Source organism: Erpetoichthys calabaricus, chromosome 6 (genome assembly GCF_900747795.2).
Source record: "Erpetoichthys calabaricus chromosome 6, fErpCal1.3, whole genome shotgun sequence".
NCBI classification, from domain to species: Eukaryota; Metazoa; Chordata; class Cladistia; order Polypteriformes; family Polypteridae; genus Erpetoichthys; species Erpetoichthys calabaricus.
This window is the reverse complement of record NC_041399.2, coordinates 145,735,451-145,762,862: the sequence shown is the minus strand read 5'-3', so window position 1 is coordinate 145,762,862 and position 27,412 is coordinate 145,735,451. Positions and strand designations below refer to the sequence as shown.

The 27,412-nt window shown below is 36.2% G+C and overlaps 1 protein-coding gene across 1 annotated transcript in view; it reads right to left on the bottom strand.

Annotated features, from left to right (window-relative positions):
• gli3 (GLI family zinc finger 3) overlaps positions 1-27,412 on the bottom strand; it is a 352,191-nt gene that overhangs the window by 67,067 nt on the left and 257,712 nt on the right. Inside the window, exon 6 of the mRNA XM_051928834.1 lies at positions 6,656-6,811. Coding sequence (XP_051784794.1) covers positions 6,656-6,811 — 156 coding nt within the window. The remainder of the gene's footprint in view (positions 1-6,655; positions 6,812-27,412) is intronic.

The window sequence follows — 27,412 nt, the reverse complement described above, 5'->3', positions numbered from 1 at the left end:
GCGAACAACTTGCATTACAACCAAAATTTTTGTTTTGAATTACGACCAACAACTTACGTTACGACACGAATGCGGTCACGTGTATCTGCTTGTGCGATTGTAAACAAACAGCCGAGAGCGTTTATAAGCATCAGTCGGAGCCCAGATACATGTGTTTGTGGACGTAATTTCGGTCAGTGCAGTGATTTATATAATTTATTTCAATAATTGCTAAGGAAGGAAGTGAAGGTAACAAAGGTAAAGAAAGCGATCACAATTGAAACGAAGATGGAAATTGTGTGGAAATATGAGAGTGGCGTTCATGTGACCGATCTCGCTAATATATACAGCATGTCGAAATCCACCATCTCGACAATTTTACAAAGAAAAGATTTGTATAAGGAAACTCCTTCCAAACAATAACCACCTTCCATTTCATTCTCCTCCTCCTTCCTGCAAGCCAAAGATGTCAACTTAAATGGTGAGTACAGTATGAAATTGTTGTTTCTGGTAGTTTAGGCACTTGTTATAACTTTTTGGTTAGTACATTAGAAAAATTATTGGTGTTTTTGGTAAATTATGCACATTATACAACCCTTTTCTGTTAAAAAAGTTAAGCAAGTGTTGCTGTGGGCGGTTCAGAACACATTAAGGGCATTTCCATTATTTCTTATGGGAAAAATAGTCTTGACTTACAACCAACTTGAGTTACAACCAGCCCTCGCGAACGAATTGAGTTCGTAAGTCAAGGGTCCAATGTAGTTGTTTAGTTTCTTTAGTTGTCAAAAGGTTGAGCTCTGAATGCAGAGCCTGCCTTTTCCTATGTAGAACCTCGCTTGGAAGCCTGGCATGTTCTTCATCTATTCTAGTAACTTCGCTTTTTAGTTCTGATACTTTCTTGGTTTTTAATTTATTCCTGTAAGGAAATATATGAAATAATCTGTCCTCTTAAGAAGACCTTTAGAGTTTCCCAGAGTATTCCTGCAGAAACCTCTGAGGATGTATTTGTCTCTAGGAAGAAACTGATTTGTTTGGATATAGATTCTGTACAGTTCTCGTCTGCTAATAGAAGCGGGTTAAGACGCCATCTACGAGGTGAGTGTGTGGGGCATAGTGACTTTAGCTCCAAGATCAGAGGTTCATGGTTGGAAATAACAACAGCATCGTACTTGCAAGATTTAATTGTAGGCAAGAAATTATTATCTATAAAGAAATAATCTATTCTTGAGTAGCAATGATGTATTAGTGAGCATAAAGAATATGTTCTTGAGTTTTGGTTTAGAAACCTCCAGTGGGTCTGATAAGTTGTGGTCAGTTACAAACTTTGTAATTATCTTTGCAGTGTTAGATGTCATCCCCCCTGTGACAGGAGTCCTATCTAAGAGTGGGTTTAAAACACAATTAAAGTCCCCAGCCATTATAATTTTATGAGTGTTCACATTGGGGATGGATGCAAATACGTTTTGTATGAATTCCTTATCATCGACATTAGGTGCATAAACATTTATCAAAATCATTTTACAGTTAAATAAGTTGCCCATGATCATCACATATCTCCCTTCTGGATCAGATACTACATCTGATGTTACAAATGAGACTGTTCTATGTATGAGAATTCCCACACCTCTAGTTTTCTTTGTAAAGCTAGAACAGAACATTTGGCCAGCCCAGTCCTTTTACAGATGGAACTGATCCTTGCTTAGTAAGTGGGTCTCCTGTAAAAATACTATTTTAGCGTTTAAACCTGTTAGGTGAGAGAGTACTTTCTTTCTCTTTAATTCGTGATTCAGGAATTAACATTCCAGCTCACAAAGTTAACTGTCCCATCATGGAGCTATTGATATTGAGTTTTTGATGTCATTTTATAGTCTTAACTGGAAGTGAGACAGCTTTAACCTTAATTTCCTATTTCCCCAAGAGTTATTGCCATGCAGCCTATTGTTATGTTGGTAGTTATAATTATAAGGATTAAAAGAATAGATTAGATATAGCCTGCTCTCTTTCTCCCCCCCCCCCCCTTATCCCCCCCCCATTTTGCCTCCCCACGTGAGGCTGGACCCCACTTCACAAAGTCTCGGTCCCCTGACATACCTAGAGACAGAGCACGTCCAAAGCAAAACAAGTCCCCACGCAGCGGTGTTTTAGGATTAAAAAGTAGAGATATCTATTGCCAATATAGTCTAAATACCATATGCCTAAAATATAATCATTAACAAACTATGATTATATATAATCATTAACAAACTATAAGCATAAAATATATAATATAATCTTCAGCAATCTTAAAGTAATAAGATAATAAACCCAGGGGATGGAGTTAGAAAGTGGTCCAGGATAAGCATAGTAAGTCTTAATGCAATAAAAACAATAAACCAAGGGTATGATGTTAAACAGTCTCCTTTAGGGTAGTAAGAAAAAAAAAGTTAATTTCTTCCACACACACGTCTATAACTGTAATTAAAACATAAACAGAAAGAGTCCGAGTAATGAAAAGGATGTATAATTATAATACCCGTATCATTACAAATGGATCAGACAGCAGGTGATATCTCCTTGCATTGCCATGACAGGATGCGACTCACTATTGTGTTTCAGAATAGTGTCGGGATCAGCTTTCTTAATTCCTTTTCTGCTTTCTCCTTGCTGGAAAAGACGTAGTACTGGCCTTGCACATCCACTTTCAGTTTGGCAGGGTACAAGAGGCTGTATTTGATATCGGCTTGCCGTAACCGCTGTTTAATGCTGTAGAAGGCTGCACGTTTAGCAGCTGTTGCGGGAGAGAAATCAGGGAAAATACGAATGTGGTTATTTTCAAATATAATCTCTTGCTTGCGTCTGAGGAGTGCCATTACATCTAGTTTACATAATAATCTCTCAAAGCGGATAATAAAAGACCTAGGTCTAAAGGTATTTGATCCGCGTATGTGATAAGCTGCTGCTATCTCGGTATCTGATTTAAAGTCCTCTCCAATTATTTTAGAGAACAGTTCAGCTGCAAAGTTCACTGGGTTTGGACTTTCACGATTCTCAGGTAGACCTTCGATTCTAATATTATTCCTTCTGCTTCCATCTTCCAGAGCAGCAAGTCTGTCTCCGAGTTTTATGCATTCGGAACTGGCAGCTGTTGCTTTTCCATCAGCGGTGGATGCAAGATTTTTGGCTATTTCAATTTGAGTCGTGAATGCCTGCTTAACATCATCCAGCTGATTGGCAAGTGTGCTCAGTTTAGACGCGTTTTCCTGAATGTGCTCCTCAATTTTATCCAGCATACCATTAAAGGCCGCCTCAAAGCGGATATATACGAGTTTCTCCGAGTCTTTGTTATCCTGCCGCAGCTCTTGCAGCTCTCGCCGCAGCTTCTCGCTTTTCTTTATATCATTCTTTATCTCTTGCTTGAGCTCAGTGATCATCACCTTCATTTCGGACAGATCGGTGATCGAGATAGCAGGCCACACAGCACACAGGCAAGACAGGACAGAGCAATCCGGTAAGAAGAGAGGAGGGGGGCTGTGTATTTATGTGAACAATAGCTGGTGCACAAATTCCACCATAGTCACCAGACACTGCTCTCCAGACGTGGAGTTTATGACAATTAAATGCAGACCCATATACCTCCCCCGTGAATTCAATGCTATACTGCTAACTGCTGTGTACATAGCACCAGATGCTAATGCTAACTCGGCTCTGGGGCTTTTGCATGACACCATCAGCAGTAAACAGAGCAAGTATCCTGAGGCTGTTCACATCATTTCTGGGGACTTTAATCATGCAGATCTGAAAGCAGTTCTCCCTCAATTCCATCAACACATAAAGTGTGCAACCAGGGGAGTAAAAACACTGGACAAGTTGTACACAAACATCAGACAGGCCTATAGGGCTAAACCCCTAGCACACCTTGGCCAGTCTGATCATACATCTCTGCTTCTAATCCCTGCATATACTCCCCTCAGGAAACAAGCTCCCATTATGACCAGGACTGTTACCATATGGCCCGAGGAGGCCTCCCAACAGTTGCAGGACTGCTTCCAGAGAACCGATTGGGAGGTTTTCTATCACCAAGACTTGGAGTACCTCACTACAGCAGTCCTGGATTACATCAGGTTCTGCACGGACAACGTCACCAGGGACAGACGCATAAGGATTTATCCTAACAGGAAGCCCTGGATGACGAGGGATGTCCAGAGTCTGCTGAAAGCTAGGAATACTGCTTTCAGGTCTGGGGATGGGGCTCTTTACAGTGCAGCCAGAGCAAACCTGAAGAGAGGCATCCGAGAGGCCAAGGCAGCATACAGAAGGAGGATAGAAGATCATCTGAGGAGTAACAACACCAGGCAGGTGTGGCAGGGTGTCCAGCACATCACCGGCTACAAATCCAGCAACTCCTTGGCCGCTGAGGGAGACGCTTCTCTGGCAGAGGAGCTGAACATCTTCTTTGCCCGCTTTGAGGCGACACCAACAGCAGCTCCATCACAACAGCCTGTTCACAACAGCAATATACTCACAGTGGAAGAGTGTGAGGTGAGGCGGGTGATGAGGAAGGTGAACCCGAGGAAGGCTGCAGGACCCGACGGTGTGGCTGGACGGGTGCTGAAAGACTGTGCAGATCAACTGGCCGGAATCTTCACCAGGATTTTCAACCAGTCCCTGTCCCAGGCCACTGTCCCATCCTGCCTCAAGTCCTCAATCATTGTTCCGCTGCCGAAAAAATCCAACACGAACAGTCTGAATGATTTCCGCCCAGTGGCACTCACATCTGTCATCATGAAGTGCTTTGAGAAACTGGTGCGGAGTCATATCATCGCCTGCCTGCCAGCAGACCTGGACCCATTTCAATTTGCTTACAAAGCAAAGAGATCCACGGAGGATGCTGTGCTCACGTACGGACTGTGTGTGTGGTACGGCAGCTGCACTTCCTCAGAAAAGAAAGCGCTACACAGGATCGTCAGGATAGCGGAGAGAACAATTGGTTGTACCCTCCCCACTCTGGAACAAATCTACACCTCCCGATGCCGCAAAAAAGCAATAGACATTTCACAGGACTCATCACATCCCGGTCATTGCCTCTTCCAGCTTTTGCCATCGGGCAAGAGATACAGAGCTATGAAAACCAGGAGAAACCGCCTTAAAAACAGCTTTTATCCGAAAGCAATCATGGCCCTGAACTCAAAATAAAACTGCTCCATATTATTCTTCCAATGTGCAATATAGACCGTAAGTCAACAAGTGCAATTTGTATATTTATTACTATTCGGTTTGTTATTATATTCTGTCTTTTTGTCTTTTTGTCATTTTAACTCTTATTCCTCACACTGAGTCGATTGCACCTTCAATTTCGTTGTTCCTTTGTAAAAGTGACAATGACAATAAAGATCTATCTATCTATCTATCTATCTATCTATCTATCTATCTATCTATCTATCTATCTATCTATCTATCTATCTATCTATCTATCTATCTATCTATCTATCTATCTATCTATCTATCTATCTATCTATCTATCTATCTATCTTTCGAGCACTGTAGGTGAAGCAGCGGGCTCTATTACAGCCGATGTTCCCAGCTTGTGTGGAGTAGGTGAAAGCGAGCACTGCAAGGCCTTTTCCAGTTTCAAATGATCTTCTCCAATCGGCAAGCTAACGTGATCTGCGTCACTTGTACATTCGCTCCCCATTTCGCTCTCAACTGGAGACGATGCTGCGGACTGTGGTCCCAAGGAGTCTGGACTTTCACCCATCTGTTCCAGGTCAGTCTCTGAAAGGCCGTACCTTGAGCTTGAACTTGGACTTGTCGGACTGTGCTTGGAAGCAGCTTTAGTTTTCTTTTCCATTTCTTTCTGAGACCCTTTCTTGCCGACCATGTTTATATATGCTGTAGTAGAACCCTCGGGTTGGATAAATACAGGATATCTCAGGATAATAAGGAAATAATATAAAAAATAACACCGCTGCTAACGTAGCTCCACTTCAGACGTCCATCTCTTGCAACGGACTTTTAAATTGGTCACTGAAACATTTACCCTTGAAATATTAGCTTATTTCATTATTTTTTTCATAAATATTCACTCATAGTTGGCACCATGTCTTACCACTTCTTCCTCAGAACTTCAGCAGATTGGATTATAATTCCAGCCCAGTCACTGCCCATGTGGAGTTTGCATTTTCTTTACACACAGCCATGACTTTTCCTCTGGGCCCACAGTTCTCTACAATAACTTGAGACATCTGTGTTTACTGTCACTTTGAACTGGACCAGTGACAATAACTGTAGAGCCCCGAATGGACTGGTGCCCTCTTCAGGGTTGGTTTCTGCTTTGTGCCTAATGCTACAGGGATAGCCTCAAACTCCCAAGTGAAGCTAAATAAGCAGCTAGAAAACTATTTGACAGATAGATGAATTACTGGATGGATAAATCATTAGCTTTTTGAGGATTTATTTCATATTCCAGCCAAGAGGTGGCAATAGTGAAATGAAAGCAACACTAGATCACTTATTCTCTTGTCTACACAGTTGCAATAACTATGATCATTTGATAATGGTAACCACTGATCTGTATAGTGTAGAAAAAAATCAAGACAAAGGTGCTATATGTTGTTCATTGCACCTGATGTCAAAACACAATCTTCTATTGATCACTGGTGGCAATTGATGGAATTGTGGAAAGGCATTTCTGACTTACCTTCTATAGCCTGGAGATACTCCATGTGTAATGCACTGGTTCCTGCCCCAGCACTGGTTGCAACAGAAGGAATGATGTCTGCGTATGGACTCCGGTGACCTGCCAGCAGTGCCATCTGGTGATAATATTCAGCAGTGCTAATACCTGCATGTGGTGCTACAATAGCAAAAATAAAGGCATTCAGGTTAATTTATTGGTTTATTCATCTCTCTCCTTCATAGCCAGAGTTTATCTTAAACCTTAAGAATGTTTTCATGACAGACAATTTCAGTAGACTTTTAACTGAGCATCACAGAACAACATGCGTGCAAAATAACAATCTTGTCACATTATTATCTTAAACAGCAATGATACTTTTCTCACTGTTACTTCAGCTTAGAAAGCTACTTAAAACAAAGCCAAAGCCCAGCAGATCTACATACATTTCCTAAGCAAGAGCTACACATTTTGCTGTGTTAGTAAAAGACCACAGTCGTGGAACTGCCTCTGTATTTCGGTGGCCTACATATAAAAATTTGGCACAATTTTCCTTATGCATATTTCCTTGCAAGCACTGCACAATTTGTACTTTATGGTATGCAACAGGAAATCAATTATATCCATGGATAACTGCTATAAAATTGGACAAATACTTTGCTAATAAAGGTCTATTTTTATAAAATATGAATTTGTAGTTCCTCTTAGAAAAAAAACACAAAAGTAAAACAAAACTGACTTTTCTTTTTGTGCTGTAGGTGGAATAGTCATTATATTTTAAAGCTGTTTAATAACCATATGAATAATCAAGGGGAGGCATGACTGAACAAGTGAACAAGTCTTTTTCACAGTACAGTACTGCCAATGTTGGTATTCATTTAAATGGGTTTATAAAATAACCACACAATAGGGGCCAATATGACTTTATGACACTAATTCCAAGCATCTCTAAGAGCTGTACAATAGCTGTAGATTATTTCTATATGAACTGAAAATGAATTGCCACTGATATTAGTAAAGAAACAAATTAAAAAATAATAATTGGAACATTTTCTTTACTTGGAGAGCAATATGAATTTTAGATGAATAATCAAATCTTTGTAAAAAGACAGTACTGATCTTCACCTACAGTGATTTGCCAGTATCTTTTACTATTAAATAATTAGAAATAGTTTTAAAAACATTAAAAAGGAAACAAAGCAAATAACATTAATGAAAAGGTAAGAGGAAAAAAAAATGGACCATTGAAGCTTGAACAAATCTCTAACATCTGAGACCATTTAAAGTTTTAAGCAAGAAAAGGGGAAATGTTTAAAAAAACATATCATCTATCTATCTATCTATCTATCTATCTATCTATCTATCTATCTATCTATCTATCTATCTATCTATCTATCTATCTATCTATCTATCTATCTATCATGTGTGTTATTTTAACCTGCCATCTCAATCTGCAGCTGCACTGACTGCAGACACTTCTGGTGTGACTCAAGTGACATTACCTTAGGCCCAAAAGACACTGTCCGACAGTAATCATATACTATCCTCAACTGTCAACCCATTATACTTCTGAACTCTGTGCACTGAGAAGTCAGTTCTGACATTCATGCACATTACCAGACCACACTGATATGGTGTATATAATACAGCCAGTAGTATATATTTTTTTCAATTGCTTTTATAAAACAAATTGCTAATAAGTACAATCTATTTGGATCTAATATGTCAGTTTCTTTCATTATGACATATTACTCAATGGTAGTTGGAAGTGTTGACCAAATCTTCTAAACTGGGGCAATTTAAAATAAATATAATTTCTTCAGTGTAAGCATTCTTCAATTACTGAGAACAGTTTATTGAAAGTGGGTAATGCATACTTTCACATTCATCCATTTTATGTTCTTGCTGATCCAAATCAGGACAGTGTGGTGTCAAAATGTCTAATTGAAATGCAGGGCACAAGGAAGGAAACAGCTCATCGAAATGCACACTAACTTACAAACTTTCTTTCACTCATGGGTGCAAATAAAGTTCTATCTATCTATCTATCTATCTATCTATCTATCTATCTATCTATCTATCTATCTATCTATCTATCTATCTATCTATCTATCTATCTATCTATCTATCTATGACTGAGAATGAAACATATTCAATTGAATGAATTTTAATTGTGAGTATATGGAACATTAAAATAATGAATTGGGAGAGAAATATATTATCTTTCTTAGAAAAAAGCAAAAATAGCATTGCTCTAGTACAATAATCAATTTGAAATCAGAGTAGTCAATATTGATGTAGACATACATACCATTAAAACCAGCATGTAAATTTTATGTTTAGTGCTTGCTTACAGTAAATAACAAAACTCTACACCAATAATGCTTCACAGTATGAAGCAATGATGAAGATGGAATTCGTGTTCTGTCAGAAAATGGATGCATGGGATAATGCGTTTTACAAAGAAACACACTCTTCACGTCTATAAACAACACATTTACATAATTAGTATGTATATTAAGTGACCCTTGATTGTTTCATTTCATAGATTAAAACACAAAGTGACCACCAGGCATTTATTGTGTCTGAAACATTTCAATTACAAAAAGCTTAAAAGGTAACGAAATGTTTCCAAATTAATAAAATATGTGAAAAATACATGGCATAGTTTAAATAGTGAAGTTCACTTTTTTTACATTTTAAGTAAGTCATCTTAGCATTCACTGTTTAGTTTCCCCATTAAAAAGAGCATGTGACTTAGAAAAAATGAGAAGTCAAGCAAAATGACATCTTTTATTGGCATCTTCCTGAAGAAGGGGCCTGAGTTGTCTTGAAAGCTTGCATATTGTAATCTTTTTAGTTAGCCAATAAAAGGTGTCATTTTTCCTGACTTCTCACTACATTCATAATTGCTAACAGGGTATAACACCCTAGTACTATTGACTTAGAAAAAGAAAACAGTGCTGCTTTTAACTAAAGTGTATCACCTAGCCTATTAAATGGGCATACCTTGGATCGAGTAGTGTAGGAGTCCTCAATCACGGTCCTGGAGGGCCGCAGTGGCTACGGGTTTTCATTCCAGCCAGTGTTCTAATTAGAACTCAGTCCTTGCTGATAATGAAAGTTGGTGTTTAACTCTATGCCTTGTTAGTGCCTTTATTCATCAAATACAATTTTTAGTTACTTTGTAGATAAGAGATCATCAATTACAGTCATGGAGGTCTGCTATGGCTGCAGGTTTTCACTTTAACCAATTTCTTAATTAGAACCCTTTTATTTACTACTAAAGCAATACATTTTTTGGGCTTAATTTTAGTTCTCTTCCCTGTTACCATTCAGAACCCTTAATTGCCTATTTTAGATTTTAGCAGCTGCATTTAAATTTTAATTGTTGCCTGTTTTCTTAATCAGACATTAGTTAATAATGAGATGCAGATAACCAATAAACTAGCAGCTCTCCAGCTAATGTGCTTACCATGAAGTATCTGTGATAAAAAAATGTTTAGAAATGAATGAGAGGGGAATTGGAAGGATCATTAAGTTGAAATCAATTCTGGTCCACAAAACACATGGATAATGTTCTCACAGAAGGAAACTCTACAGTGCAATTAAAATTGCTCTTGGATGAATGCAAGCATTAACAAGCCAAACAGTTCAATACTGTACCAAGATTCATTATCAGCATGGACTGCTTTCTAATTAGGAAATTAGTTGGAATAAAAACCTGCAGCCACTGCAGCCCTCCAGGACCATGATTGAGGACCCCTGGAGTAGATGCTTACTGTCCAATCAGGGTGGTGATGCTGATTGTCCTATAAGCAGGAGTATGCTAACGCGAATGCTTAAAATGCCCAACTATTTTACTGTCAACTGTTACAGCATCTCCAACACTTTGCTGTGTAAAGACATGCTAAGATACTGACAGCCTTGAGACTTCAGCGTCATCAGTGCCTTTAATCATATTTTTGGCATTGTTATAGATATGGAACATAATTTTTGCACATAACATAACATTGCACAAAACATAACAATGTGCACATATCTTTTTGGTAACTTGCATATTTTACTTTGCTTACCTGGAAGAATACCAACTAACCTTTAATATCTCACTGGGTAAGAGACATTCTGTATTATTTGAAATTGGAAAAATTCTAATTCTCACTTAGTATATCTGTCCAAACTTAATTACACTTTTTTTTTGGATTAAGCATTCATTTAGGGGAATTTTTGTTTTGTGCTTTTAGTTCTCCTCTCTTACTCCTTCTGTTAGGTGGGGCTGAATTCTTTTGTTAGGTTTTGTTTTTTCTCTGTTTTCTTTTTTATTTCACTGGTGATCTATTCAGGTTTATTTTGAAGTGGTTTGTTGTATGAGTTCTGCAGATTATGATAATATTAATAAAAAATAAAATTAAAAAAGCATAAGCTCAAAGCATGGCACACTCCTGGATTTGATACCAGTCCATCACAGGGTACATTTTCCTACACTCATTTATACCAGGCCAATCTGGTGTTAACAGTCAATCCCATGCATGTTTTTTGGGAATATACGAATTAAATGGAAGCAACTCACATGGAGGGCGGCACGGTGGCGTAGTGGTAGTGCTGCTGCCTGCGTGGAGTTTGCATGTTCTCCCCATGTTTGCGTGGGTTTCCTCCGGGTGCTCCGGTTTCTTCCCACAGTCCTAAGACATGCAGGTTAGGTGCATTGGTGATCCTAAATTGTCCCTAGTGTGTGTGTCTGTGTGTGCGCCCTGTGGTGGGCTGGCGCCCTGCCTGGGATTTGTTACTGCCTTGTGCTCTGTGCTGGCTGGGATTGGCTCCAGCAGACCCTCGTGACCCTGTATTAGGATATAGCGGGTTGGAAAATGACTGACTGACAACTCATATGGAAACAGGGAGTACATGCAGATTCACAAGCAAGGATTTGAACCTTATTAGTGATGTGAGATGACAATATTAGCCACAACACAATCTTTGTCACTAACAAACACTTTTAAATGATGAAAATAGGTAACGGATATTTTCATGATGAAAATCAAATCTCAAAGAATTACAAGTTATGTTAACTAGAAACTCTGGACTAGTTTAGCTGTGTGAGAAATCAATTGTCTGCCAACTTCAAACATTGTTGCAATGTTTGGCCCTCACTTCAGTTACCCCGACTAATTGTAACCATGTCTGTACATAAATTCCGACAGTTTTATTTACAAACATGACCAATGATTCTTCTACACCAAAGAATATTTTGGCATAGGTTCTGAGGTAGCAGATAAGTCTACATGTGGATGAGTGTGACTCTTCATTAAACTTGCACTATCAAAACACTTCATGATCCTATACAGCTGCTGTAATGTCTAAAACCAACACTGCCAAGCTAGTGCTTTGTTCTAGACATTTTGTATTTCCCATTTACTCTTTATTTATACTTTGTGTTTAAGAAATCTGTCAGCATAACATCATTTGACATTTTACAGCAGGAGCACCTCAAGTTCAGACATTGTTTATTTCAATCTACTACATGTGGCACAGACAGTTCATTGTTGAAAGTAATGGTATTCAGAAAAGAAAATGTCTCAATGATTTAGAAATGGATGGGTACTGGAATAAAAGTCAAAGAGCAAGTTATACAAAGATTTAAAGACATTGATCAAAAGTCAAACACACTAACAGAGGTGAAGTACTGAACTGTATAAGAGACACCAAATACAACTTTCCAAGCTGGTGTAATGTGGGATCTTATTGTAGTGTGCTTGCCAATGATCTACAGTAGACCTGGTACATCCTTCAATGAATTGTACTGATAAAAATAACCTCCCTCGGGAGTGAAAACTAGTTAAAAAATGTATCTAGATAGACAGATAGATAGACTTTCCTCATACTGTTTTTTCTTTTTTTGCCTTTTTGTTTCCTGCGGTTTTCAGTGATACCTTTTGCTTATTGCTCGTCAACATTTGAAAAACGTCCATTGGAATTTAACTAATTGTTACTCTTCTATAGAAACGGCAGACACGAAAAAACGACAACAGTTCATATTAGAAAAAAAAACTTTTAATTTTTTGCAGCTCTCAATTGCGGCAAAAAGAAAAAAGACATTGCCAGTGAATTCGGAATTTCGCCATCGACACTGTCAACTTTCTTGAAAGACAGAGCAAAACAAGCAGAAAAATCTCAGGTTGCAAACGTATGTGTACTGCTGCATTTAAAGACGTCAAAAAAGCAGTTTCTGTGGTTCAGTGATGCTCGTTCAAGAAACATTCCTATTAATGTGGCACTCGATAAAGAAAATGTGAGGTTTGTAAATTCTCTTGGGACCTCCCACAACTAGACAGCAAGCCGAAGAGTGTCCCGAAGTGCGATTACCGTGTCTGTACGGGGCAATAGTAGGCTCACAGATATGCTGCGTCTCTCTGCCAAAGTAAACAGAAAAGATCTCAATGGATGATGCAAGGTTAGGAGCACGTAAATTGTAAATGCAGATAACAGGATTACTTGATCACTGACCTGCACGACCCTGCCTGACTGTTGTGTCTGTGTATAGCAGAGTGGTAGATCACGCTACAATAAATAACTGTGCCATTCCTGTTTCAAGCTGAATAAAGCTGGTTTTGCTAAAGTACTGAGACTCAGTCTTGTGTTTTGGGGTGCAAGACAGGGACTTATAGCGTGACCCCTATCTCTTATGATTTGCTTCTGTGGCGCTTCACTGCAGCGCTGTGAGCCTTCTATTGCCCTGCCCCAGCAACGGACAAACAATCTTCCACAGACGCGTCAATTGCACTTCAGGACACACTTCAGCGTGTCGTTTCCATTGGGTGGGGAGTGGGGTCTCAAAAGAGTTCAGAAACCTCACAATATGAAGAAAAAAAAAAGGATGATTCGGCTTTTGATTGATAACTGTGCTGCCCACAACATGCTTCCACATTTAGATAATGTTCGAGTTGAATTCCTCCCACCCAATTGCACAGAAGCGCTTTAGCCATTGGATTTGGGCATCATTCGCACCCTGAAAGTGTATCATCACAAGGAAATGCTGAGAAAAATTCTCATCAGCATAACTTGTAGGTAGGAGGAGATTAAAATTAATGTGAAAGAAGCTATTGAAATGATTGCAAACGTCTGGATGTAAGTTAAAGAAAGCACTATAGTAACAAATACAGAATCTCATTACAACAAAATATTTTTTAGGTCCCTGGGAGTTCATTGAAACGGAATTTTACCTGTAGTTTCAAAAACCACAATATTATAAGCTGATCAAAGACGGATAGTATTGTACTCTTTGGTTAGTCTATTTAGGTATCTTAAAATAATGTTTCAAAACTCTAAGTGAATTTATGGGATGTACATAGGATCATCTTCTAAAAAAGTGCTGGGAATATCTGTTTAGTACAGACAAATTTGTGTCAAAAATGAGGAGGATGTTAATGTTGGACTCAATCTTTTTCCAACTTTAATAACTATACATTTCAGGAAAAGTTAAGGCAGATTACCCAATGTATTAAGGAACTAAAATGAATGCCCTTTCAGCAATCAGCCTTGTATAGATGATGAAGTTTGAGTGTCTTTTGATTGAAAGTATCAAGTTTCCACTACTTAAGTTAAAGTATACATTAACAAAAAATAAGTATTATTTACAGGTAATATTTAAGTCTACATTTGAACTTGATCTGGAGGAGTTTACAGGAGAATAGTAAGAGAGCAATTAAAATTGCATTTCCGAAGAAGATCATGTTAAATATATTATCAAGTTATGTAATTACAAAGCAAAAGAATGATAATCAGGGTATGTATCATACCTTATAAGATTAATCTTGCTATTACAGGAAAATGGAGATATTAAACACTCACAGAGACTAATTTTATATAGTACAAATATGCAAAATCATCATTAATTTATTGAATAGTTCATTTAGATTGTGGCATCATGCCAGTTTTAAAAGATTAAAAAAAGCTCAGTACCATAAAAAGGTAAATATTACAACTTAAGGAAAACACTGTCATTTACAGGATAATTAAAAATTACCAATAGCTTTAGGCACAGTATATTGCAGAAGCAGATCTTGGCATAGGAGTGCCAGTGATGATTTCCATCATTCTAATGCCAGCTTGAACAATGTTCCTATGAGGTTTCCTATATATGATCCATTCTACATGTGACCATATTAACTTGCTCAAAGTGCACTAGTTTTCTGAAACATTCCTCACACACAGCATATGTAGCTGAAGCTCTGTACAAGTGAGTGTGCACAATAATGATCTGATACTGGGTTGCACTACAAGCAGTCAGGATATGTCGTGGCTCCATGCAATACTATATTGGAGTTTGCCAGTTCAGAAAAATTAATGATTAAAGAAGATATTAGTATTATCTTAAATACCTTTCTACAAAACAGACTGTTTTCTTCTTTTATTATTTATAATATTTATTGTTGTGACTGGTAAAATATATATCAATCGATTCAATCCAAAACAAAAAAAAAACATACTGTACTAGAAATTTTGATTAAAATCTGTCCCCTAGCTAACTCAGATTCCTATTTTTCTGAGTGTGTGTGATCATCTTTCCCTTGTTCAAATTTGATATTTGAAGCAGCTTGTGCATTCATATATAAAGTTGAAACGGTGACATAAATAAAATCCATTTCAAGATTATAAACATCTTATTTGATCACACAACTGGAAATAGAAAAACTCATCAAAAGACATTATAATAAGTCATAATAATTTTTAAAATCCCAAAACTGTGTTTTAAGTTATATAATGTGTAGATCAGTTTTTCTTATGGAGATCACTTTTTCTATTTTTTATAATGGTTTCATAACTATATACTAAAATAAAAATTGTTGAAAGTCTTATGTATGAACAAAATACAACTACAATCAAGTACGTAGCAATTGATTTTGTAGGACCTGATAGAAAATATGGTACAAAACTCAAAACACCTCTGTGCATTGTTTTGTTATGGCAGTTCAAAGGATAAATATGCAAATAATCACTCAAAACACATGGCATATTTGACTGTGGGCAGATATCAGAAAAAACAGCTAAGAGCTGCCAGTTATCCTCTTCTTCTAGAGGTTAATGTTTTAATTGAAACACAGTTTTTCAATTAAAAGGACTGGAATGTTGATTAATCAAAAATTAAACCTCTCTATATGCAATGCATCTATTCTTATCCATCCTAATCACAAATGAATGTGGTTGTGAATGTAAGTCGTCTGCATGCACACATACCAGGCTGCTCTTAACCGCCAGGGATTGCAAATGTGTTCCGTTTTATGTGACCATATTTGGTGTTAGTCCCCATTTCCACCATACAAGTGGCCATATGCCAAAAGAGCTTAGGACTTTGAGGGTTAGGACTGATAGTGGTGGAGATATTCTGATCTGAATGATTTGCTGAGTTCATGTCAAACTTTGGCTGTGGAGCATATTTTAACCTTGTAGCTCCTTTCACAGTATTTTGAAATTACTTCATCTTTTAAAAATATGCTATCCTTTATGTTTTTTTGTTTTTGTTATAACTATCAAATGAAAAACTAATTGATTAAAGATGCACTAAAAAGTACACACATTTGAAGGATACAGCTGCACCTCTAAGAGCCAAGTACTGTATGTATAAAAGTTGTCTACAGATTATAAACAATAAATACTAATTGCTGATTTACAAAAAAAAAAACTTCACAGTTGCACATCTTTTTTTTTTGTGAAAAAGGGCCTAGAATAAAATTGTGTAAAATACGTAATAATATAAAATATAATAAACAAGAACACAGAAAATAACTGCTAAATGAAGCATCCTTAACACTAGAATCACTGAAACCTACGAAAAAAGTCATAATCCCACAAAAAAAAGTAATTAAATCTTACAGGAACTCAGCTTAGAGAACATTTGAAGTGATGAAAAGATTCAAAAGGTTACTTGCTTCTCAAATGGAACTATAAGTATGGAGTCCTTACAAAAGTACGGTTCAGCTTCAGCTAAAATGTGTGGCTCAAGACTCAGCTCTTAGTCAAAATGGTCAAACGACCTGATGATTGTAATTAAGTGATATTAAGCTTGCATGGTGCTGAAACATCTACTGATATTTGTACTAATATTGTAATGAATGAATCATTCTGATCCTAGAATGCTGCTGACGTAGCCACAGGAACATCAGAACAAACAAACAAACATCAATTAGCATGTTGGATTTGTGGACACAACAAGCTGGATTTACACTATTCAAATGTCAATGCCTTTAAATGTAAACCTGCAGTACAACTGAGCAGACTTGACCCCATCCTGCTCACATCTACAAGTCTTGACAGCAGCAGCTCTCTTATTAAAGATGGAAGTTCTGATGTGATATTTTTGTTTCCTTCAGTTTTTGTAAAGATTTCATTTCCCCTTGGAGACAAGTTAAGTATATTTATTTACAGACTGTATGCTGAGGCCTTATTTGTGGTTGTATTGTATGTCTTACATCTTGGAGTGAGCATCATTTATAATGCAGTATCCTATGTAAAAGAATGGGAAATGAGTTTCAGTTGTACCAAGCAAGGAATTAAATTTTCAAAAATAGCATTTTCCAGCTTATTTAATTACATTTTTCAGATGATTCAAGACAAATAAGCTTAAAAAAATTTGACATACTTTACCAGGATGACTGTAATCTTTTATCTCTATTATAATAAAAAAATCTTGGGAAGAGAGATGAGACGTGACTTTCTCAGAGAGACACTTTCATATCCCACGAGACAAGACTTTGTGCCAAGAGATTTAACCACGCCCGGGGCCGAAAATAAAAGACAAAGAGTAGATGACAAAGTAGAACATCGTAAAGAATTCAAAAAGGTTGGCATGATACACATGCAGAGCAGGTTAGAGATAATGGAAGAATGAAAATTCGAAAGTCTCAAAAAAAACGATAGTAAAGATCGCATTCACGCAAACAAATGGAAATTATTACTCGGTGAAACAACTGAACAGCGAAAAGAGATTGAATATATTGTTCAGATTTAAACTTGAAGTCGGAAACTTGTAGATTGTCTAATTTGTGTTGCCATCAGGGAAAAGTAGTGTTTCTTCCCAATGAAGAGGTGTATCTGTGAGAATTAAAAGATTCGTTGTCTGGTGAAAGTGAAATCCCGCGAGAGAAAATTTTAAGCCCCGCAAGACAAGACTTTATGCAAAGAGATTTGGAAAAGTCCTACCCACATCTAAAACATTTACAACCACGCACATGGTTCAGTCATTTCTCATTTGTGTGAATGCTATTGTCAGACACAGTTCGTGTATAGAGAAAGAAACGATATTCACTCACAGGCAGTTATACTTTGCGTTGTCACGATGTAATTCAAAACACGGAATCAAAATTCAATGTGATATTGACGAAAAGGTAAAAGCAAAAAGAGATCAAATATATGGACATAGGTGATATGACAGAAGTATGTAGAAATTGTTTGGCTTTAAACTTTAAGTCGGAGACTTGTAGATTGTCTAATTTGGGTTGTCATCAGGGAAAAGTAGTATTTGTTCCCAATGAAGAGGCCTATCCACGAGAATTAAAAGTTTTGTTGTTTGGTGAAAGTGAAATACACATACATGAGCAGCAGAGACGCGAAGTTGCTGGTGTGTAGTGCTCGCAGGGTGGTTGGTGAGTGAAGCGAGCAGGGGGTGAAGCCCCCTAGTTTTCTTGAAAATCAACGTCAAGGACTTTTAAACATATCAAAAGAATTGAGCATCTTAAGAGGATTTTGACATGTTTAATAAGTGTTTTCTTCTGCAGCAGCAAAAAGATTAAACTAATTCCAGGTTACATTGAGTAAACTTATTTGGGCACATCAAAAATTAGGAGAGAGATACATAAACTGAGGACATGATTAATGCAAGATTTACTCAATTGCTGATATCTCTTGGTCAAATTTATCAGGACTAGATGAAATACATATTTTAAGCTATTTTTTTTTAATTTGATCAGCTAATGTTTATAACCTAGCTTCTTTGTGCTATCAGTATTGTGTTAGCAGATGATGGTGTGGCAATTTTAATAACTAACTACACAAGAAAATCTTTTTACCATTACCCACATCTTTCTTGTTGCCTTCATGTTTTCCTTTTTAATACAGTATATATATTTATTAATTTCAGTCCTATACAAAGCCAATGCATCATTAAGAAAAAGTTATTTTTTTCCCTTGTCTAACATCATTGAAAAATGTAGAATTGCTGCAGCTGCAATATTTAGGAATTTAGTTGTAGGCCATCAATCATGAATTAAATTAGGGTAACATTTTACTCTAGTTACTGTAGTTTACCTTCCACTTCCCAAAAGATGTATTGGTTATACATTGACTGGCAATGCAAATTGTGCTTGTCTGGGTTCAGCACTGGACTGGCAATCTCCAGAGCTGTTTTGTGACTTGTGCACATTACTGTCTAGATAGCCTCCAGCTCCCCTGCACACTTCCATTATATTAAGAGGTCTTGAGAATATAATTCTCTGTCATGTGAAAAGATAAAAAAATAAAATGAAAGAATGCCACAAAAATTAATTAGCAGTGATTTTGGTTAGTTTAGTATTAATGATGTATTAGTATCTTAGAATATGCTACCTTGAAAATTTATGTAAGTAAATATAACAGTAAGACATTATGTACAGGTTATAAAACTGATGCTGTATGATTATCTGAAAATGACATTAAAAATATCAGATTCTTCATCTCATTTATTTTTTAAAATATGCAAGTCAAACTTAAAACCAATGTCTCTCCATGTTCTCACTACTTTACTTTCCACCAGTTGAACCCTTGGACTTCTCACATTCTGGCTCAAAACTCTAATTAGGTCTGTCCAGAAGAAGCGTTTAAGCCCCAGCCATTGGCTACTGCTAGGGTCATCACAAGAACCATTTCTCAGATTGTAACTGCCCTCTGCAACTCCTAGGATTGTCCATCTGGAACTTCCCTACTGACCCCAGGTGTCCAGCAGTCTTAAAGGAGATTAGCAACACCTGTGCAGCCTGGCTACGATAATTCATAGCAGAAGGCATTCACATTGTAACGGGCCTCCTTGATGCAACATACTGAATTTCTAAATTCTGTAGTATTATTAAACATCTTCTACTTCCCTTTTTCTGTTTATGGCAAGGAAGACAGATGTTTTGAAGTAAGGTGGTCATATAATAATGGGGCCAGACACTAGCCATGTGTCAATGGAAGAATTTTACTGTACTCTATATGTGACAGAAGTAACCCAAAAATGTATCAATTATCACTTTGAGGGGACCACTGCCCCCTACTGGTACTCTGTTTACTACTTTAGCCCACTACTTTCTGCAAAACTGGACTCTGTCACCTCTTTATAGTGTGTGCACCTCAAATAACAAGCGAGAGATAATACTCTGAAAATGTTTTCAAAACTGTTGTAGTTCTGGCAAACAAGTATTCAGTCAGACCAGTAAAACTTAAGGTCAACCTGTCATTCATCATATTGCAGGTAACTCCATTCCAGAGAATAATTACTAATTGTCTGTTAATTCCACTAAATACACAATTCATTTCCCTGCAACTTGTGCCTTACTCTGTCAACAAAATAATCTGTTCAGTACACAGAGGATGCTTTCTTCTTATATACTACTTGTTTTATGATGTAACTGTTACTTTTAATTAATAGACACACGTACCTGTGAGGAAAATGAAAAATGAAATAGCCTTAGAAGTTTTTGATAAAACAGTTTAAATATAAACAGTCAGTTTCTAAACAGTACTCATGAAAGGGGCAAATGAAAAGATTGTTCTATGTAGTTGAAAAAAACATTCAGACAAAACCAATATATAGTGATAAAAGCAAATATGTCTTAAAATACATTTCTTAGCTTTCTTTAAACAAAAAAGTGAATGCCTCCAAAAAACAAATACAGAATGTATTTAGCACTTAACTCCAGTAATTCATTACACATTACTTAAGACCTTTAGTATTTTCTCTATATTTTTTACATTCTAAACAAAGCTGTATTAAAATTTGATTTAAAAGAGGATATAAGGATATGCAAATTTAATTTATGCCTTTTTTCCTGCAAATGTTTAAAGCAGTGTGTAGTTTTATGTATTTACTAAGTATAATTTCCCTTTTCTAGTTACAGTTATCTTTTTTCTAGAGATTAATCTGCAAGAAACATGCAATGTACAATTATTTCTATAGTTACACTTCTAGTTATGGTACTGAAAGTGTTAATTTAAGTATTTTTTGTTATTTTTTCATATATTGTGAGTCTGTTGCATTTTATGGCTTCATGATCATAGCTCTATGTGGGAATAGAACTTGGATTTTTTACATTGTCTAGGATTGCCACTTTTTTCTTTTATAGTTTTGTAAAACACTAGTCAAATCTCTCATTTTCTAAGAAAGCACTTCAAAAGTTAATGTTAGGTATATTCCTTATAGTTTACTATAGTCATTCATTTTTCACCTCCTCCCTTGGTCACTTATTGTGTTAAATGTGTTAAAGTTGTTTTGAGTTGACTATGCTTGTATTAATACAAATGCAAGAAGAATGACAATGCTGAAATGGTGTATAACAATACTACTGGATTTAAAAACTATAACTGAAATTAGGTTTTCCTTCAATTCCACTATGGTTAACAAACCATATTTTGATCCTGGTGTTGGGGACAAATAACAGCAGGTCCCAAGGGTAAAGTTGACCTTAGCTACAAAGATGTCGAAAAGAATGATCCCCTTTGCCATTGATATTAAAGTAAAATATGTAGAGACATGGTCAGTGTTGTATGTCAGTACAATTAAACAGATGTCGTGACATGTTGTTCAGTTAATGACCAGATAAAAAGAGCTTAAATTCGTATACAAAACCTCTCTTTTTTTATTGTTAATCTGTTTCTGTATAAAATGGTGCTATCTACAGATGGCCTGTCAGCCAAAAGAGTATCATTTCCAAGCAAACAATAAGCAACAGGTAGTATGATAGGCTCCACAGTGTTCCCACCTCCCTGAGGGCCAGTTATTTAAGTGTATGGAATAAAAGCTCAGTTCAGTCTACTGACTAATATGTTAAATTTAGCCACAAATATTAGGTGAAGACGAGGACTCAGGAGATGATTATAATGGCCTCCACTTCAATTGGTTATTAAGTCTGAGGGAAACTGGCCCAATAGTATTTCTTCACAGTTAACTTTTAAAAACGGTGCAAGAGGAAAACAATAATTAATATGTAATTCAGTACACAAACAATAAGGGATCTGAGGGAGTAGAAGAATATCTGGACTCCACAAAAATGGGTTGTCTGTCCTGATCCAGTGCATCAGAGTAAGCATGCACAGCATAGCCTCCTATCATCGCTGTTTTCTGTTCAATTTGTTGTACAAATTGTCACTACATTTGGTTCATTTTTGCTGAGAGTGCATACCCAAAAAAGAATGGTGATCTGAAATAGACCATTATGAAGCAGACATATTACAGAAAAAAAGATGATTAATTTACAATTATAATTGTATTATTGTTAATTGTATAATTGTAAAAGAAAAACAGAATTCAAAAACGCATGGAGGAAGTCCTCCAGTTTTCAGTCACAAACAATTGTATGTTGCTCTCTCCAGAGTTCCCTTACAGTCGTATCCTCAAACCCACCCCATAAGAAGAAGCATGTTTGTTGCAGATGTGAATCGCTGTATGCGGCGTGTAAAACAGTTTGCAAGGGGTATCCTTACAGATTGGTGGGTGGGTCTCTGTTAGTTGCTCTTGCGAGCGGGCACATGACCAGGCAGTGTGTATGCTTCGAGAGCGAGGGTGGACGCGACAGGACCATCTAAGAAGAATCATATTTGTCGCCGATGTGAATCGCTGTATGCAGCGTGTAAAACAATTTGTTTGTTGCGGATGTGAATCACTGGATGCAGCGTGTAAAACAGTTTGCGAGGGGTATCCCATGGCCTTAGCAGTGTCTATGCTTCAATGTGAATCGCTGTATGCAGCGTGTATAACGTTGTATTGTATGTTGCCCTCTCCAGAGTTCCATCTTTTCATTCACCTACAGTCGTATCCTCAAAACCAACCCCATTTGAACAACTGTGTCTTTCAGGAAGTGTTCACCCGTCAATACATAATTATGCGGCGTATGCTATGCCGCGGGTTGGCTAGTAGAATATAAAAAGCAGAACCATGACAGCTGTACTGCCTTGTTCATCTTTTCAAGTATCAGGCTGCTTTGAGATTTTGGACATTGTTGATCTGGTTTGAATAATGGATTTGGTTTCTGGTGTTCCAGATTACTGTTTAGGTTGTCCAATTTTTGATATTCTCAGTGGTTTTGAATTTTATTCTTTCTTTAGCTGTTAGATTTCATTTCTAGTTTTTCATAGTAATTTGGGGGTTCTTGGCCTTAGGTTCTATAAATACAATGGTATCCCTTGATTAATGCGATTAATTAATCCACTGATATTGCCGCATCATGCAAAACCGCGCTAATTAAATATAAAAAATAATGGGAAAAAATATTATTGATCAATCATTTAAAATATGCAAAATCTACAGTGGAAAAAGTACTCGTATTTATGTGTATAAAATAAAAGTCAAAATGCAAACAAAATCTTTATTAATTAAAACTAACACCATGTTTTAGAAAAGAATTTATTGAGGGTCGTTTGGACTGTTCGTTCTTTCTTCTGGCTCTCGTAGATCTGTCTGTAACAAACAATTTGACTTTCTAAATTGCGGCAGACGAGCGCACTTCTGCCAACATCAGGATTCACTTCAGTAATCTGATGTTTAAGGGTTTCAAACGTAGACAACATTGCATCAAATTGTTTCAATGTTAAGAGATCTTCCATTTCAATCATAATCGGAGCTCTATTACGCAATGATTGCATGCTTGCAGTCTTTGATGTCAATTTTCCTTTGCCGCGGTAGGTATCTGCCTTTGCTAAAATTGTCCTGATAGTCGATTCATTGAAGCCGAGTTCCCTGCCAATGTTTGCTATTGTTTCACCACAATCGTATCTTTTAATTATCTCAAGCTTCACATCTAAAGTAATAAGCTTTCTTCTCTTCTTTGACTTTCCAATGAGAACTCATGCTTTTGCTGGTTCATGTTTACAAAGGGCAAGCGCTTAAAAGAAAGGATAAAAAAGTGAACAACCGGCGAAAATATGCAACGAAAATGTCCACTCTATATGGTGACTGTTGGCAACTGAATTGGTGACTCATGACTCTGTGAGAGTTCGAATGCCCATTTTGGCCGCTGAGCTGGGCGTAGGGGGGTCGGTGACACCTGCATGTTCAGTCGCAACCACTCGTTTCTACTTTTGCACAATTTTTAAAAACCGCGTTAATCAAATTTATAGCCGCGGTATTCATGGGGCTTTCGCATTCAAAATAACAGTGTTATTCAAAACCCGCACTTAATAAAACTGCGTTAAACAAGGGATACCTGTAGTGCAATTCCTGTCCTTTTTGGTGTTTAGTTATTTCATGTTATTGAATTAGTGTATTTTTCCCTAGATTTTGGAAGTCTATTGTAGATTTATTATTTATGCATTTCTTTCTTTTTTCCTCTAATTTTATTTTTATCATTTGTTTTGCTTCTTGTTTTCTAATTTTATGTCACTAAATCTTGAATTATTTACTTATCATTTCAGGTGAATTAATCAAAGGATATCAGATTTCTGGGATCAGATTTTTATTTTTTGTCTATCCTAATGGATAGTCCCCAGGAAAAAACAACATACTTTCACAAAGAAATTAACCTAGTGACTAAATGCTAGTAAAAAAACACTGCGCTACATCCAACATAAATTCTGATTACCCGCTTTTTCCATAAATACAATATACTGCTTTGTTGTGATATATTAAAAAAAAACTGTAGCTACAAGTGATTGCTTTAATGATTTCAAACCAAAGCTTGCAGCATTAAGAAAACTAAAAAAATGATTACATCTCTGGGGCATAATTCTAGAAGTTTCATACACATATAGGCGAGTACACAAGAAAAAGAAAACTGATTACTTTTATGTAAAAATAAAAAGAATCCTGAACAAGTGTGAAAATCTAGTCAAATGCTATTCCTATATTTCCACTTAATTTCCATTTAATAAAGTTAAAACAAGCACTAGAGAAAAAAAATACTAAATGTAAACAAAGGTATATTTAAACATTTAAACAAATATTATTTCACCCACAAAAACTGGTAGCAATACAACAAAACCACATGCAGCAAATGGGTCATATGAAAATATTATTCAACGTTAAATACAGCCCACAGTCAGATACAGATACTTTCAAGGAGGAAATTACAGATAATATACAATAATTTTTGTATACCAGTGTCATATCTTAAACCTCTTGAATTATCTGAAATGCTGCCTGAAGGTTAAAAATATTTTGGAACAGGAATTATGCTATATTCCTCTAGATAATATTATACTTTTACATTTAAATGTAAAGATGACACCCTGGCCAGAAACTGATTTGGGACAGTACCATAATATCTAACTTGAAAAAAAAAGGTAAAACCCACTAAAAATAAAAAGACAGGTTTCACCTTTTTCATTATATTTAGTATACTACTTATACTTTATTTTAATTTTCTTTTCATGCAACACCTTATTTGACCTCTTTTAAAGCACTTTCAGTTACATTATTTGTATGAAAATGTGCTATATATAAACTAATGTTGTTCTTTTCCATTTAAACATATACAGTACACCATAAAAAGAATTCTGGATAAAAAAATGATCTGACCCTATAGCACAATAAAATTCTTCTTAGAAAATGAAAAGAATGGACAAAGAAGTTCAAAATCATCTTTCTTATTTTTTAATTTCAACGTGGTTTTCAGATTAGGAAAAAAAAGGACTGCATTAAGTATTACTTACACTAAAACACATTCCTTACATTCTAAGCACTACTATCCTGTAGCAATCTGGCATAACAACTGCTCTGGAATACTACAAAAATGCACCTTTTCATTTTTATTTATGGTGGAATGCTGTACACCCTATTTAATAATTAACTTGTATATTGTATATTTCTATAGCAAATCCATAAATTCACCATTTATATAAAGTTGATTTGAAATGGATTAATTTAAGAATTAAATTTTTTGAAACCTTCCTAGTATACGAGTGTGGTATTTCACTATTCAATTTTAACCAATGCATAACTTTTACCTCATAACGGTTAATCAGAAAATGTCAGTATAAACTGGGGTCTAGATTGCATAGTTTTGATATTGTTGCCAGTGTCTACACAGGAGAGGACAAATGAGTAGTCAGCTAATAAATTCCCAGGATTAATACTTTAAAGCCCAGTGGATGACCAGTTGGTATAAACAAAACACACATTTACAATGGTAGAGGTGAATGAAGATGCCTATAACACATTTTTACAGCAGGTCTTTACTTTTATTTTTTAAGAAGATGAAGAAGAAGATATAACTGTGAGGTAATCTAAAGAATTAAAAGCATATTTTAGGTGATTATTTTTTCTTTTTAATGTAGTCCACTGACCTTCCACTGTTTTCTCCATGCAAGATGACTGCAGGTGTGTGTCTTAATGGCCATTTCCCGAAAAATAAAAGCCTAAAAAGTTACAGATGAAGCAGCAGATCGTTCAATATAAGAAAACATGCACTTAGTGTTTCCGAGATATGTTTGTGACAAAAACAATGGATCTGGAAAAAAGTGTTTTATCGTGTATTACTGGTATTATTTTTCTCATGATAAGGATACATGGTCTATTCACATCTTTGGTTTCTCACATAAAAACCAAATTAAATCAAAACAAACTTACTGTAATTTGGTATTTCGAGAGGAACCTCTGCCCCAGGGGTAGAAAGACTTCTGTGGAAATAGACAAAAACTGAGGTGGTGTGCATAGTTGGTCTTCTTTAAAAATGGGTAACGTTCATAATATTGGTGTTTCTTTTTCTTCAAAAATGAAATGTATACATTATTTTACATTGTGTATGTAACCACAAGACACGGGTCAACAAGACTCGACAACTGTCCTGGACATATATGATTAAGTTTTTCAATTTTTATTTTTGGTGGTGCCTCTTGCCCCATTAACCCCAATATGGTAGTAAGGTGCCAGTGCTGACAAGATATTTTTACACATTTGAAGAAAATGTTTAACTCTAGAATACATTTTTGTGGCAAATGCATATATACTGTGTTTGTAGAGAAATAACTTTGACTGGACCTATACTTAAAGCAAAAATGATTGGTTCCTACAGTGCATTGTCTGCCAGTGAACTTGCAATAGTTTACCAAACAGTGGCTAGGCTTTAAATACTAACTAGTAAATGTTGCCATTATTATGTGTCACATTTCATATAAAAGTGCTGCCACAGACAAATACATACTGTATCATCATTTTCAATGAAATTGTTATTGTAAATACATGGACATGTCTTGATCAAAAAGTGTAACACTGAAGCACTGTACCTTGAAGACAGCATTCTCAAACCTTCACCAGAAAAGCTTTACAATGCTTTATGAAAAATCTTAATGGGGGAGAGAACAATGTTTCTATGTTTAAAAAAAATTCATGTATTTAGTTGAGGTAATGCTTCTGTAGTTATCTGCAGAGTCTGCAAAGTAAATTAAGATTTTCTGCTCAAAACACTGAATGTTTCTTTTACAATAACTTACAAAGCACTTTATTTGAACTATTTAATTAAGAACCATTTAAGAAGCACTGACTGTTATTTAAAAACAGAAAGCAACCAAGACTAGTAATATAACATTTTGATGTGCTTGAAAATCTGCTGAGTAACAAAATTATTA